The following is a 15,439-nucleotide window of genomic DNA, read 5'->3' as shown; positions in this document are numbered from 1 at the left end:
AAATACATTTTTCATTTTAGTCTTTTTGAGTTATCTGTAGCTCTAATTCCACGATCGGTTTTCCACAAAATAAACTCTTTCAAAGGAGATTTTTATCATTCTCATCTCCTAGACTCTAATTTTAGTCTGAATTTGCAAATTGACTACTCCCTCCATCCCGATTTATAAGGGAAAAAATGCCTTTTTTTATCCCAAATTATAAGGGAATTTGTTGAAATTTGACCAATTTAATTTTGAAGTTTCAAAAATAGCGCTTGTTATATTTCCCAAAGCAATTAATTACCAAGAGTCTAGGATTGTAGTGCTACAGTACCGATGCAAAACTCTCAAAGGGAACGAATATGACGTAATGGCAATTGTATTGAACCAAGTAACATCAATTCTTGGTACTATTTTTTTTTACTTTGCCACTGATGAGTAGAAGTTGATGGGTCATTGGTGCTTTTAAATGGAGTAGTGTACGAGAAACACTTAGAAATTAGGAGCAAGTTATTAAATTGTTTTGCTTTTTCATAGACTAAGTTAATAAGGGTATTTTTGGAAACAAAATTATGTTTTTGATAGATTTTAGAATATTAAATGGATTTCTTAATAAGTTTTTTTTTTCCCTTATAAATCGGAACGGAGGGAGTATTTAGTTTCTTAAATAAAATATAAAAAAATAGTTAACTTAGTAAAAAAAAATTACCAACAATGAATTGGTTCAAATAGTAAATATCTTAGTCCACTTAAGTATATATGGTCCGAGATTCGATTTCTGACTCATATACTTGGAGAAAATTCAGTTGAGAGGAAAAAACTCATCTTGTATGCTTCATAGGTTCCCCAACAGAAATTAGTCGTCATTGCTAACGGTAGTGAAAACATCATATCAATATCATGGTAAATAAAAAAAATCAAGTTTTTTGTAATTAATTTGATGGACTAAATTGTCTTATAAATATTGCCTTGTGGGCCAAGACTATGGTGAAAGAATTGAAGTCTTTCACCGTGCACAAGTTACGAATACTATTATAATTAATACGAATTTTACAAAATTTATCTTTGGATTGAAAGTTTATATTATATAAGATCATCAAAATTATTTACAAAATCTATCATTTGATATGTTATTGAGACTCGTCAAAATTAATGGTTTATGGGTTTTTATTGAATACCGTTAATATTGATGGGTTTCAATAACATATCAAATTATTTTCAATTTTTTTTAAAAAATAAATAGATAATCTATACGATATAAACTTTCAAAGAGACTTTAATTACCAACCTTCTCAAAATTCCAATTTGTTACAATATCACTCTTGATAAATATTAATACAACAAGAAGCCACATTAACATTTTAAGCATTATTCACTAACATACCCTTTATTCTTTTAACCCTTTGATATTTGCTAAAAGTAGACAAAAAAATATTCAACAAAATATACTCTATAGATACAAATGACAAAATTGTATCGCTCCATATTGAACGAAATTAACCACTCGCGAAGATCTCGGTCAATGCTCAATTCATACTGATTTTGGTTTGGGCTGCTTCGGTGACTTGCCATATGATCGACTGATCGAGTTTTAACAATGTATATGATACCTGGAATCAGAGATAAATCATTCATCTTGTGATTTCGTCAATTGTGGAACTAAACTATTAAGTTCTAAATTCTAAGAGATTGAATGCAAAAAAATTATATAAACACAAAATGGCCGGACCTTATCCACCAATATGTATCATAGGCCTATTTGTCGTCTTCGCAATGTCAAACATTCCGGCATGTGAAGGCTTCTTCCTCTTCACCTAAACAAAAGTAGGCAATGCTTAAGAAATATGATAGTGCAAAAATCCATAGAATAACTTAACTAAAGTATACAATTTAAAGTAGAATATGTTCCACCGTTGACGATTTTGCTACACAAGTACACAAATAATACCAACACATTTTTCAGGGCTGAATTTGAGGAATTTTTATTTTTATTCGTATCACAAATTAATATAGTTCTGTTAGTATCACTGTTATCAACAGTGGATGGGATAGCAGACCATGTCAAAAAGCCAAATATCCGCCATTTCCACCATAAAACGCCACAGTGCTGCCATCCTTCACAAATTGGCTATGGCGGTTGTCAATAAATACACCACCCCCAATCTTATGTAGGAATGCAAAGGCCAATATTTAACAACACTGATTACTATATCATCGTATTAAAGACGATAACCGATGCTGGCAAATATATACTAAAAAATTACATAATCATCATAACGAAATTCTGAATCTTAGTAGTAAAAATCAGAAATGCATACCGCTGCCCCTATTATCTCCCTAAGCTCATGATCCTCTGCACCATTCCGCAAGGGATCTCTTAAGCTTACCTGCAAGATTACACGTACGTTAAAAAACAGTACACATGAAACATGTTATAAATATTTAATGATTGATTCTCTTTATCCCTATCAGTATCCATACATCAAGCATATTTGTCGTTGAGATAATAATGGTACAGATAAATATCAATAACTACATGTTATGTAGATTTATACGAGAAAGTTCAATAATGGAATAGTTTTATAAGATGCACTTTAGTCTCAACGGTTCCAAAACAGAAAAATGAGTTGGAAATCAATATCATCGTCTAAGCGTGGTTGAAAACAAAATCAAGATAGCTCATCTTCTTGCAGCGCAAGAAAATTATGTGAATAATCCCTCTCAATTTTATTAAATGACAATGTCACACTTAAATTCCATGTCTTCAGTCAAAACCACACATCTGATAAAGGCATCTTTTTACTATTATAAAGATCATGTGTTAATGTGAATCAAATATCTTTACTAACAAAATTCAAGATGGACTAGATGAATCCACATGTTGCAGGATATTTTATACGTGTTACTTTTAAAAGAATTCCTGGAATTTATTATCGTAAATTAATAGTTTTATTATAGTTTCTCCTTTTCCCAAAATTCAGAATATATCATATCAAGAAGTCAGAACTGAGTTAGTCAAAAAATGAAAAAGAACTCAGGATTGACAACAGAAATTGCAAGTTTAAAGCTCCAATGTGACGCTACTATTATATTTTCCCTTATTCTGTAAAGCAACTGAAAATAGTTAGTAGGAAAAAACTCCTAGAACCATACCCAACAATCACTACTATTCTATTTTCCCTTATCATTCTAAAGGTTTAAGCTATGAAACACTAATACAGACACAAACACGAGAGCCGACACTGACACTTTGACCCTGGTAATAATTTGAGAAAACAATTTGTTTTTGAACATAACCACATGTGTCAGTGTAGGACACACCTTCAATGAAGAGTCGGTACTAAATAGGTTTATGTCCAAATTTTACTCATCAAAATAATTTATGGGCCTAAAATACCAACCCTGAAACCCTCCTTTCCCACATGATATAATTATCAGAATCATTTCCTATTTGGATTTAGAAAGCCTGCAATTTATCATCATCAACTATAACAAGATTCACCAAAAACATTGAGTAACCAAATTGCCGTCCCCAAATTTAAGTGGCATGCATAATATGTCGAATTGTGATGGTTAGAATATAACATACCTCTGAAGGACCAAACAAACAAACTTTTAAGTTTCCATCAGCTAGTAGTCGCAATCTATTGCAACCAGCACAAAAATGCTCAGTCATTGATGTGATAAATGAAACTTGTCCTTTATGTCCGTCTATTGTAAAATTCTTGGCCGTATCTGTTGGGTGGTCCTGATTCCTTTTTAAGCTAGGAAACCGCTTCACCTGTTTGACAATGGCGGGTATAAAGTTTCTCTCAACTAGAAGAAAACATAAAAACCATCAAATTGAGATCTTCAGTCTGATATCTGAATTCTACCTTACCACTGTATCCAACATTTCTGAGTAAGGTACGAGTTTCTTGAAATTCCAAACATTTCCATCAAAAGGCATGAACTCAATAAACCGAATATTAATTGGCTTTTCACGTGTCAGCTCAACAAAGTCACAGATTTCTTCATCATTGAATCCACGCATTACAACACAATTGACCTGAAAATGAAATGCAAACATACAAGACACATCAATCAGCAACATGTGAATGACTTCATGAAGGGGAGGTGACCAATGTTGTCAATTGAAGATCACGGAAAATAGCAAATTTATTAAAATTCCACTACGCAACGGTGCTTCCGTAGCCTCTATTTAACAACATTTTGCACTAAATACAACAGTAACGATTAGTTCAGATTCCGCTATGATATAGTGCTACAGCGCTGCTATTTAACGACAGTTGACCAAAACAAAATATGTGCAGAATGTAACAATATATGGGACCTTATATACCTTAACAGGATTATAACCAAGATCTACGGCGGCATTAATTGAATCCATTACTTTTTCATGCCCTTTACGTCTCGTCATAAGCTCAAACTTTGCTGGTACAAGAGTATCTAAACTAATGTTCAGAGAAGTAAGTCCACATTCTTTAAGCTTTGGAAGTTTTCTAGCCAGAACAATACCATTAGTAGTCATAGCCAATGTTTCCAATCCCTTCAAACTCGACAATTCAAAACAAATATCTTCAATATCCTTTCTAACAGTCGGTTCTCCACCGGTCAACCGTATTTTATTAACCCCCGAACTCACAAACAGATCAGCCAATCGCAGAATCTCGGCTTTCGTTAAAACCTGAGGTTTAGGAGTTAGTTCCACACCCTCTGCCGGCATACAATACTGGCACCGTAAATTACACCTCTCTGTTAACGATATTCTTAAATATGTATGAATCCTTCCAAATGAATCAACCAACATATCAGAAACAGAATTATCTTTCGGCTTTTCTTCAGACAATGAATCACATGATGTTACAGAAGTTCCTGTAGAATAATCACTAGATTTTCCTTTGAATAAAGATTGAAGATTACAAATTCTTGTAGTACAATAAGACCCCATCTCAAAATTCACCTGTTTCATTAATTAATCAAATTAATCTCACTAGCTGGTAAAATTTTCATACTACCCCGGCCTTATATATAAGCAAATATTCTCTTTTCATATTCATTGAAATTTGAATAACCGATGTACCTGACCTTTAATATACACTTCTATTTAGTATAGACCAGATATATCAATAAAGGGGCATTTGAATTGACTTATTTTTTAGCTTATGCGAAATAGCTTATACAAATAAATACGTTTTTATGTATTATTATAAGCTTTTCAATGTAGATTATGAGAAAACAACTTTTAACATAATGACAAATTTTGAACATATATATATAACTATCAACATCATCACACTTTAGATTTATTAATCAGTGGCACTAATGACCATTTTACAATTGTCCCGAGCCGCCGATTTGAACTCAGTATCTAAACTCATATGTCAGCAAGTTTTGCTAATAAACTCTTGACCATTGATACACATGACATAGAATTAGATCTAACTAATATTGTTGGACTCAAAAAAAGAGTAAAATTTATGAATTGCAAGCATACAAATAGGTATACTAATAAGATTTAAAATTGATTGTATTATAAAAACAAAAAGTTTTATTGGTATTGCAAGGGCAACAAGAAATGATGAATTTTTACTGGTTGTTGATAGAAGTGGAACAATTCACAGATAAAACATAGTCAGAGAGAGAGGTTTTACCGGAAATGAATTTGATGGGTTGAAGGGAATCGGTGAATGAATGAATTTAGAGAAGTAACGCCTCATCGAAATTTTGAGGATGAATATCGATAAAGAATGAGTTGAAGCACCGAACCAAGCAAGTGTTGTGTTTGTTTTTTTTCTTCTGATTATTTATATATATAGTAAATTTGACGTGTTGGGGGAGGGAGAGAGTATTTGACGTGTTGGATTTGGTGACTGAACTCTTCAGATAAACAAGACAGACAAAGACAAGGACAGCTCAACTCCCCTCCCCTCCCCTCCCCTCCCCTCAAATCTCTATATATATTGGGAATCTCTACCTTAAAAATATTTGAGTCTTCCGATCAATATTCAACCGTCTATTGCTCTTCGATGGCATACAATCGGGTTCAATTGGAAATTGGATTATGTGCAGTCAAGTTTGATTACATGTGGTCAAAACATCTGAATCGAATGATTAATATTTATTGGTCCAGATTTTAAAATCAAATTTTAATTGTTAAAATATGAAATGGGAACCGAAAATCTATATTTGATCTTAATCAAACAATCTAGATATAACTGATTGTAGTGTAGTCACCTCTCTGCGACTGTATGTGCTTCATGTCCTATATATAATGGTCATATCTTGATCAAATGGTGAAAAATAAAATAGAGTAATTTAGGGTCAATTTAGACCTAGAATCACCCGTTCAAATCGTTTTTTCTTTCTATTTTAGTTAAATAAGTGTGGTTTTCACACATAATTAGTATTTCTTACGTTTTTTTATTTCTTCGTCTAATAGTGCAACGATGTTTGTTTATTTTGTTTTCATTTCTTGATATTATTCGAGGATTTTGCTTTCGAGTCACTCATATTTTTCGAGAAGGCGACAATTGTGTGGATAAATTGGCTAATCATGGCTTTCAAATCACTTGTGTGGTGTGGTGGGATTATGTTCCCATTTTTATCTCTAATGACTTTGCCCGCAACAAGAACAATCAGTCTTTCTTTCGTTTTTGTTGATACCACTTTTGGTATTGTTTATTGGAGAATGTTAACTTGTGCCCTTAAGGCACATGTTAAGGAAGCAAAAATAGAAATTATTAAATGCTAATTTGTGCATTTTGACTTTTGAAGCATTAAATTTTTTATATCATTAAATATTGAATTTCTATTTTGATATATCTTAACATGTGCCCTGGGCACATGTTAACAAGACCCTTGTTTATTTGTGTCATTTGGCATTGACTTTCTATTATCTTGTCGTTTTCCTATGCACTTTTTTTTTTCGTTTTCAGGTTTTATCCTTTTGGGTTCTTGGTAGGGTTTTTATTGAGGCAGATGTTGTCGACGTTTTGTATTGTATCCTTGGGAGTTGAGATCGGCTCCATTTGCTTACCCTCCTTTTCCTCCGGTGCTTTACTAGATGTCTGCCATGTGGCAACTAGTGATATTAACAATCCAGATTTTTTTCTGCACTGTCCAGAGAGAAAAACGCATTTTAGTGCTTCTATGGTTACTCTTCATCTTCTTCAATGCTATTGTCTTCTCCCTCCTCTCAATTTAAACAAAACTCCGCCACCGCACCGCCGTGACAGCACATCGTTACACCGTTGCTCCTCCACCAGTGTCTACGTTTTGTCCTCTTTCTTTCAATTTTGGATCTGCAATTTTTTATCTTTTGGCAAAATAGTTCCCAAATCCTTGCAAAATGGTAGAAACAAAAATCCACATCATTCTCATAAATGCTCTGCAACAACGAAACCATCTAAAATCTTTTTACAGAAGGTCTCAAATCAATTTCTAATGGCATCGGTGACGACCACAGTAACGCCCCAAAATTTAGAAATAGTTATTTAGTTATTATTTAATTAATTTCGGTAGAATTATATGTCGAACCAATGAGAATTTATAGTAGATGAGACAGATAGTGAAAATAAAGAATTTAATTATAATTAGAGAACTTTTAGTAAATTAAATAAGTTGAGAAAATAGAGAATAAAGAAGAAGAAAATAAAAAAGAATTAATAGAAATATATCTTTTTTTGAAAAAATATTTTTGTCACATAGCTTAAGATATATTTTAATCTCACATTTTAGAAATATGCTTTAGGAATATTTTTGGGAGCAAATTAGGATAGATTTCTGGAAACTTATTTTTGAAAGATATATATTCTAATTTTTGAAAATAAAATAGTAGATCTTTTAGGAAATTAAGTTTTGAAACAAAATAGTAATAGATAGTCATTACTTTTATGACTAAAGAAAACCTAATTATTCATTATAAATAGAGGAGATTAAAGGAGAAATAGGATTGGCCACAATTTACTTAAAACAGAAAAGAAATTGGGAAGCCTGCAAACAAAGGGAGAATATGATGAAGAAATTACCCAATAAGACCTTAATGAAGCAATCCAAAGTTTGGGAGGTCTAATAACAAGGGCACGGGCTAAGAAGGCTAAGGAAGGTTTAATCAACTTAATAACAAACTTGATGAGAGCAAAAGATCAAAAGGACGAAATAGATCCAAAGATTGTCAATTTGATCACTTTAAGTGAAGATGGCATTGGAATAGGGCATGCTGCCCAAATTTGAAGTTTTTCTAAAATTATATTTCGTGTTGTAATAAAAGTGTGAGGTCCAAATTATTTAAATTAGACCAAAAACACATAGAATATTTTTAGTTTATATTTTTGCCAATTATAAGCTTTTAAAGCTTTAATTTGGCATCTAGTGTGTTTATTTTTGTGCAAATAGATAGTTGAGTAAGGGAGAGGAAAATCAATCATTTTTTATGATGATTATGGTCGAGATTAAAGGGCTAGTGGCAGAAGATAAACAGCTGATATAAATTGCCAATTATAACTCACTTTTAATGTGTGACTCATTCCTTCATTAATCAGCCACCAAGTGAATCAATAGGCTGATCAATGCTAAATTGCTAATTATCAACGCTAACGAGAGAGATTTGGATCATTTCTTTTGAGTTTTGTTACTAGAAAGCTTTTGTAACTTTCCCTATTTAAGGGGACGAAAATGAATGAATAAGATAGAGTATTTTGCAGAATTTTACACTTTGTGTGATTTGAGAGTATTGTCTCTTTTGGTTATGGATTAGACCAAGCTTTTGATCTTATCACGTGATCCTCATTTTGGCTTATCATCCTTTCTAATCAATAGAAAGAGTGTGGCGCCCCATTTCTCCAAACGCAATTCTGTCGCTGTGATTTTGAAGCCATACGTGAGTTTCTTTGAAGCCACTATTCCTAGCTTTTGCGTTGAAGTGAATCGATTTTGGAATTTATTAGTTTGTGGCATATTTATTTTTCTTCATTTTCCTTTATTACCCTCTAAGAAAATAAGTTTAATATCAAATTTTAAATAAATTAAAATTCATACCCATTTTGGTAATTACACATTCAAAATCAATTTTAGTTCAAACTACCCAAACATCATAAATTGATAAGAATCACTTTTAGTTAATGTATCCAAACATAAATCAATTTTACACTTAACTCACTTTTAATCAAACTCAATTCTGTCAAACTCACTTCTACTAGAATCAATTATTTTCACCGCATAACCAAACACATACTAAGTGTTTGTTAGTTTCTCTATATAGTTACAAGAATATTTTATCTCATATCCATCAAATTTTCAAAATTTTATGTTATTCTCTGTTTGAGCAAAATTTACCTTTTCAGGTTTATTGTAAATGTATTGCATTAATCTAATAGTGGGCCAAGTCTATCATGCACAAACTCTTTATGTTGTGCATGGTGCACAAGTTGTCATTTATATTATAACGAATACGAATTTTTTTAAAATCCACGTTAGATTGAAAGTTTATATCATATAAATTATCCATAAAAATTTTAAAATTTTTTTAAAATCATTTGATATGTTATTGAGAGTCATCAAGATTAACGGTTTAAGAGTTTTTTGAATACCGTTAATTTTGATGATTCTCAATAACATATCAAATGATTTTCAAATTTTTTTATGGATGATCTATATGATATAAACTTCAATCCAACGGTGAATTTTGTAAAATTCGTATTTATTATAATATAAATGATTACTTGTCCACCATGCACAACACAGACAAAGCCTCTAATAGTGTATTTCATTTAGCCACACCAATATTTTATATCTAGATCTGGCCCTTGACGAGATATATTAATCTAATAGTGAAAATAAGATTGTATATAATGCAAGATTTATCTCCCTTATGCACATTAGACAAAACCAATGAAAAAGTATACTTTAGTAGACTTTTTTTTTTTTTGAAACAAAGTATACTTTAGTAGACTTGGAATTATATTATAGAGAATGTTTGAAGATGGCCATCCCATCCGGTGTATATTTGAAGATGGCCATTCCATTAATGTCTCAAGAGTATACAGAAAAAAATTAAATAGTACTCCATAAGAATTATATTCTCTTCATTAAATAGAGCCATACATGCATAAGATGAATTCACTAGAAATTAAGCACTAACTAAGCTACCACATAAATTGACTCATATTATCCTATAAGTTTTTTTTATTTTTGGTACAATGATATAAACTATTTTTCTAGTATAAAAGACACCATCAACTTGGTATATTTATTTTTTACTTTTACTATATATTATTAATATTAATAATGCATATGATAAATTACTAATATATAGAACTTATGAACTCCTCCATGATGAACTGGTAATAACTAATTCATGGATCCATGCACCAGCAGTAGTAATCAGATCTTGAGATATCTAGCATTTGTTCAGGACTCATTCTTTCAAGCTCACTTTGCCTCCATGAAGCAAAATTGTTTCTATTTTGTCGATCAGATGCCAAAGGGTAATCTTCTATTTTGTGTATTTGTGTCCTCATTCTCATGTATAGTCTCATTGCTGCAACACAATCATCATAAGGATCTTGTATCCCTGTTTGAATGTCATATCTGCATATATAATATATGTCACCAAATCATAAGCCTAATCGATTATAATCGTCAGATAATAAAAACTATATTAAAAATTGCATTTTTGATCATTTTTTATTGTTTGACAATGTAAAAAAAAATCGATGACAATGTAACGAAAGTAAATTTTATTTAAAAATTATGTTATATATATGTTTGAAAATTTTGCATTTAACTTTTTTTTTTTAACAAAAGAAAAACAAAATGGAGATGATACTTGCCCAAGATATGCTTGTGTTAAGTATTTGAGTGAATTGCTGAGTTTGCTTGTTTTCATGAGTGGAGGGTATTTTGCAGTGTCCCTGTTGACATAATTAATTTATACAAAATTAAATTCAATATACATATTTATTTAATGGGATCATTGAAATAAATAAATCTCTATATAATTTGATCTATGTCATCCTTCTTTGTTGTTGATCCTTTAAATTTAAAAGCTAAATATAGATGATTGACATTCGATAAAAGTGAAAGTATTTCTCAATTTATGAACATTCATAATATGCAAGAGATGGATGAAATTGGATCCTATGCGCGGCTTTAGAGGATTCAGTCAGAGATGTATGAGATAGCAAGCTAGCGACTTCTTTTGGAATCTCTGCAACTCCGCACTTGTGCAGTTGTTGCAGAGAATCCTTGAATTTAAGGAGAGAAACTTTAGATCTAATAGCCGATTTTGGCGCAGTATAGAATCCAAATTATGGCAAAAAATGTTGCTAGTTAATTAAAAAATGTAATGAGTGAAAATAATTACCTTATTTTTGGTGTTGGATACTCAATTTGCAAAGAAGCAAGGTCATGATCTAAACCATGACCCACAAGAATCCTAGCTTTTCCTCCTCTTGAACGAATTGTCCACATGGGTTCTCCATTGCAAAGGAACTCTTGAATTTTCCTTTGAACTAGTTTCAATGGCATTGCATCCCTTAAGTATTCATGTCTTATACCTGTTGTCTCATACCTGTAGTTTGTGACTGGAATTGGTGGAGTGACATAAGAATGGAAGATGATGTTCTCATTCTCATCTATTAAGCAAACTCTTGCACATAGATCCAATGAACCATCACTTCCTCCTCCCACCATTTTACAAGCTAGTGCAACTACTTGTGGTCCTCTTCCCCCACCAATTGTCAAATTATCGCGAATTCCCAAGTTTGAAAAGCGACCACATATTCCCTATATAAACATACGAGTCAGAACGAACTTACTTCAAAAGTAACTCTTCAGTTAGAGAAATCAGCTTAATTCTATAAATTCTCCAGAATAGCTTATGAAATCAGCTTATAATTTATATTCAAGAGTCTAACTTTAGTATATCTTCGGTTAGAGAAATAACTTATACACAAGTTGTTATATGATAAGCATTGTTTTTTGTCATGTAGTCTAGTGGCTAGAATTTCACCTTGTAAAGTGAATAAGTGAGAGTATCGGGATTTGAACCCCGATCCCTGCATTTTACATGCAATGTCCCTACCAACTGAGTTATGATAAGCATTTTTGCTACAAAAAGATCTATTAAGTTGTTTATGTAACAGAAAAATATCTGCCAAGTGCCAATTCAAGTTCCAAATAAATTAAGTGAGAATTAAGTTGATATATACATTTAATCCATTGAGTTGGCACTTTTGTTGATGGATCCTGCGAGAGTTAGGGCTATCAAGGACTTTCAAGCAAAACTTGCACCCTCGGTTGGCAAAGATTTCTCTGCATTCTTGTTTTGGCAATGGACCTAGAAAAACCATACATATGTATCAAGTCTAGATGGTCACAAATTCACATTTAATAAATAGTTATGTAGAGATCAATTAATTATATTACCTATAAGATGTTCCCTTAAAGACTCAAAGGATCTGCAATGTTTCCTGCAAACGCCACAAGTTGGTTCATGAGCAGAATGGTAAGATATCTTCATGTGATCCACTAGGTGCTCCACCTTGTTGAACTGCCTGTAGCAGGCTGCACACTTGTTCCTATATATTGTAATTGTTTGTAATAGTGTTAATAAAACCTATATATGATATAGTTTCATTTTTATTCTCTTGCCTATTTTATATTCAAGTTGGAGTATCTCGTATACTATGTTTTGAAATTGCAATTGTGATCGCAGTTGCAGTTACTTTGTGAATTTTGATATTTTGAAAAAATACAGTCCATGTAGGCATGTAGCCTAGCCGCTATTGCGGTTGCAGACTACAATTTAAAACTAAGGCATATATAAGTACGTGGGAATGAAAGAAAGAAAGTAAATTAAACCTTCGAGTTTCTGCAGTCTCAAATCGGCAATCCATAATTCCTTAAACTGACTTTGATAAATTCTCTCTTATGAAAGACTAGAAAAGAATTGGACTTGATGTAAAAAGTAGGAATGAGAAGGTATTTATAGAGCAAGTCCAAGGGTATATGTATAGTATAGAGTTTATCACAAATGCTTCAACTTGCATGTGTGAAAGATTCCATTCAAAATAATTCTGAATATTCTCTGTTTTTGCACCCTTTTTTCCTTTATCTCTTTGTCCATGCTTCACCTTCTATCTAGCTACCATGAAGACTTTGTTGACTTACTATATGGAATATAATTCTTTTTTGCATTTTAAATTATCATCAAAATTCAAGATTCTTTGGCCCATTCTTCTTGGTTTCTTTCTTTGACTTCACCACTATACATAAGTACAATGTTGCTTTAATAACACATGCATTGTCTTGTTGCAAACCAACCAACCAATGTTCCTAAATTCTTGCCAAGTAAATTATGGATTCATACTCATTGTGAATTTGTGTGTTAAAGGATTATGGAGAAAAAGTGGCAAGTTAATGTGTAAAAGGAAATTAACCAAAATTATAACAAAGAAAAACAGACAGTTCATTGTACAGTAATATTTCTCTATTACTATAGTCAATGTGCTTTATGACTAAAAATTTCAGTTCTGGTTATTACTACCATTTCTTAATGGTGAAGTAATTCTAAATTGATTCGATGACAATAAATTATTCAAATACAATAAGAATATAGAGATCAAAGCTAACTAGAATAAACTCAGTTACATAAAAAAATTCAATCACAAGGTTGAATCTTCTACGTGTCTTCGATTTTCTCATGTTGTCTTCCTCTAAGTCCGAAATCCAAGAATACATAAGGTTTTCATGTAAAAACCCTTAAATACTAACAGAACATAACTATAAAGTCGTTTTTGGAGAGCCTACCACAGAGCGAAATGAAATAGCATTTCCACGCTAGAACGTGTACTTCTTCGCTAGGTGAGCCAAACTTCTTCGCTAGGCAAGTCAAGTTCCTTTGCCATGCGAGGCCAGTAGAAGTTATAGTTATTTGCATTCTTCCATCATTATTAAACCACACTTTTCAACAGTTTTATTAAAGTGTGCCCAAAAAGTGAGAAAACCATCGCCTTAGACAATAGGGAACGCTCGCTTAAAAATGGCTAAAAATTGTTGCATATACCGATAGGCAACATTTTGTGGTTTTACCAACATTTTTCAACTATTGCTGAAAAACAAAATGTTGTAGCGACCCATATCAAGAACTACATAACTTATGTAGTAATGTTCAACTTCATCTAGTCAATCTGCTTAGCTCAACATATGTAATAAACAAAACTATATGAATCGTCTTGTTAGTGAAGAAATCAAAAGTATAATCACATATTTGATTAAAGAACAAACACCAATGTTAACAAGTCTCGCATCAAATGTTAGTTGGCATGAACATGAGTTTCTAAGTAAAAGACAAAATCTTCAATTTACAAGTCGGTCAATTTTATATAGTTGAGTTAGGCCAACTCCAAATTCTAAGATGATATCAATGTCTCTCCAAAATTTATTGAGCCACCAACCATTTATATTCATGCATCAAGTCGCATCTGTGTAATACTTATCATCAATTCGATACTGAACATTTTGCTAATGAAACGGACCAAATTAAATGTGTTAGTAGCAGCTGGAATTTGTCGTATATTAATCCCAAGGCATCAATAAGTATCGTCACAAAGCTTCTTTTTTTTTGTATAGAATAGTTCCTGTTTTCATGCAGAGAGAGTAGGTTGACTTGGAAAACTAGGGAATGTCATGACCCTCTTTTGACTATTAAAAAAGTGGGCCACAAAAGTGGATTCACCATTTCTTTGTGCAATGGGAGTCCGAAAAGAAAGTTATATTGCATCCGACAGAATATCTCTTTATAATTCATCAAATGTAGGACAGAATATATCTATTTAGAATCAAATATAAAATTATTATTTTCCAAAATACATTCAAAAAAAATATATGTACATGTATTTTGTTTATGAACAGGTTATATATATCAAAAAGAATGGCTAAGCATATTCAGCCTACAACATTAGCCAAATAAGCCTTTTGAACCAAAAAGAAATATTCTCCAACTTTGATTCTTTATGTTGACTTCAGAAGTGCACATTGATCACTGATCTTAGCAACGTTTCGGATTGCAGGAATATTAACTTCCTTAGTTCAAACAAATTAATAAATTTGTGTATCAATGTAAATAAATACAACTGCTCTTTGCTAATTAGAAAGAAGTGATCGGCGTCCGTCACGTCCAAATGATTGTTGTTGAAGTATGTTGATATTTCACGTGTGAATTGAGTCTCACATTAGATAGAAAAGTGGATGTCGAACACTTTATAGGTGAGATGACCCATGAACCTAATATTTTAAGGTTTTGAGTTAAAATGTTGTGTCCAACTCACTTATGTAGTTGCTCAATGCCCAATGTGATGATCCTCGAAACCCCTCATGACCCAATAGTGGTATCATAGCCGATGGTTAAACCGACTTCTTGTGTCGAAAGTCTTCCTGACAAGGTGTTCAGGCGGTG

At 32.1% G+C, this 15,439-nt stretch overlaps 2 protein-coding genes across 3 annotated transcripts; both read right to left on the bottom strand.

Moving 5' to 3' along the window:
• Positions 1–1,238: 1,238 nt before the first annotated feature.
• On the bottom strand, positions 1,239–6,007 carry LOC123899034 (GTP 3',8-cyclase, mitochondrial). The gene is made up of 7 exons (XM_045950089.1): positions 5,634–6,007; positions 4,322–4,942; positions 3,860–4,027; positions 3,569–3,760; positions 2,298–2,366; positions 1,709–1,793; positions 1,239–1,589 (listed from the first exon to the last, which is right to left on the bottom strand). The coding sequence occupies exons 1-6, from the start codon at positions 5,697–5,699 to the stop codon at positions 1,710–1,712; spliced, it is 1,200 nt and encodes a 399-aa protein (XP_045806045.1). The 5' UTR covers positions 5,700–6,007; the 3' UTR covers positions 1,239–1,589; position 1,709.
• A 4,042-nt stretch (positions 6,008–10,049) lies between these two features.
• On the bottom strand, positions 10,050–12,929 carry LOC123898363 (apoptosis-enhancing nuclease-like). Of its 2 annotated transcripts, XM_045949300.1 has the most exons (6): positions 12,844–12,929; positions 12,409–12,560; positions 12,192–12,319; positions 11,345–11,766; positions 10,812–10,892; positions 10,050–10,569 (listed from the first exon to the last, which is right to left on the bottom strand). In XM_045949300.1, exons 1-6 carry the CDS (start codon positions 12,876–12,878, stop codon positions 10,335–10,337), a joined length of 1,053 nt encoding a protein of 350 aa, XP_045805256.1. In that variant the 5' UTR covers positions 12,879–12,929; the 3' UTR covers positions 10,050–10,334. The 2 variants fall into 2 exon arrangements, with proteins under 2 accessions (XP_045805256.1, XP_045805257.1); XM_045949301.1 differs by lacking the exon at positions 10,812–10,892.
• Between the last annotated feature and the right edge of the window lie 2,510 nt (positions 12,930–15,439).

This window comes from Trifolium pratense, linkage group LG7 (genome assembly GCF_020283565.1).
Source record: "Trifolium pratense cultivar HEN17-A07 linkage group LG7, ARS_RC_1.1, whole genome shotgun sequence".
Taxonomy (NCBI): Eukaryota; Viridiplantae; Streptophyta; class Magnoliopsida; order Fabales; family Fabaceae; genus Trifolium; species Trifolium pratense.
This window is presented reverse-complemented; position numbering and strand designations above follow the sequence as displayed.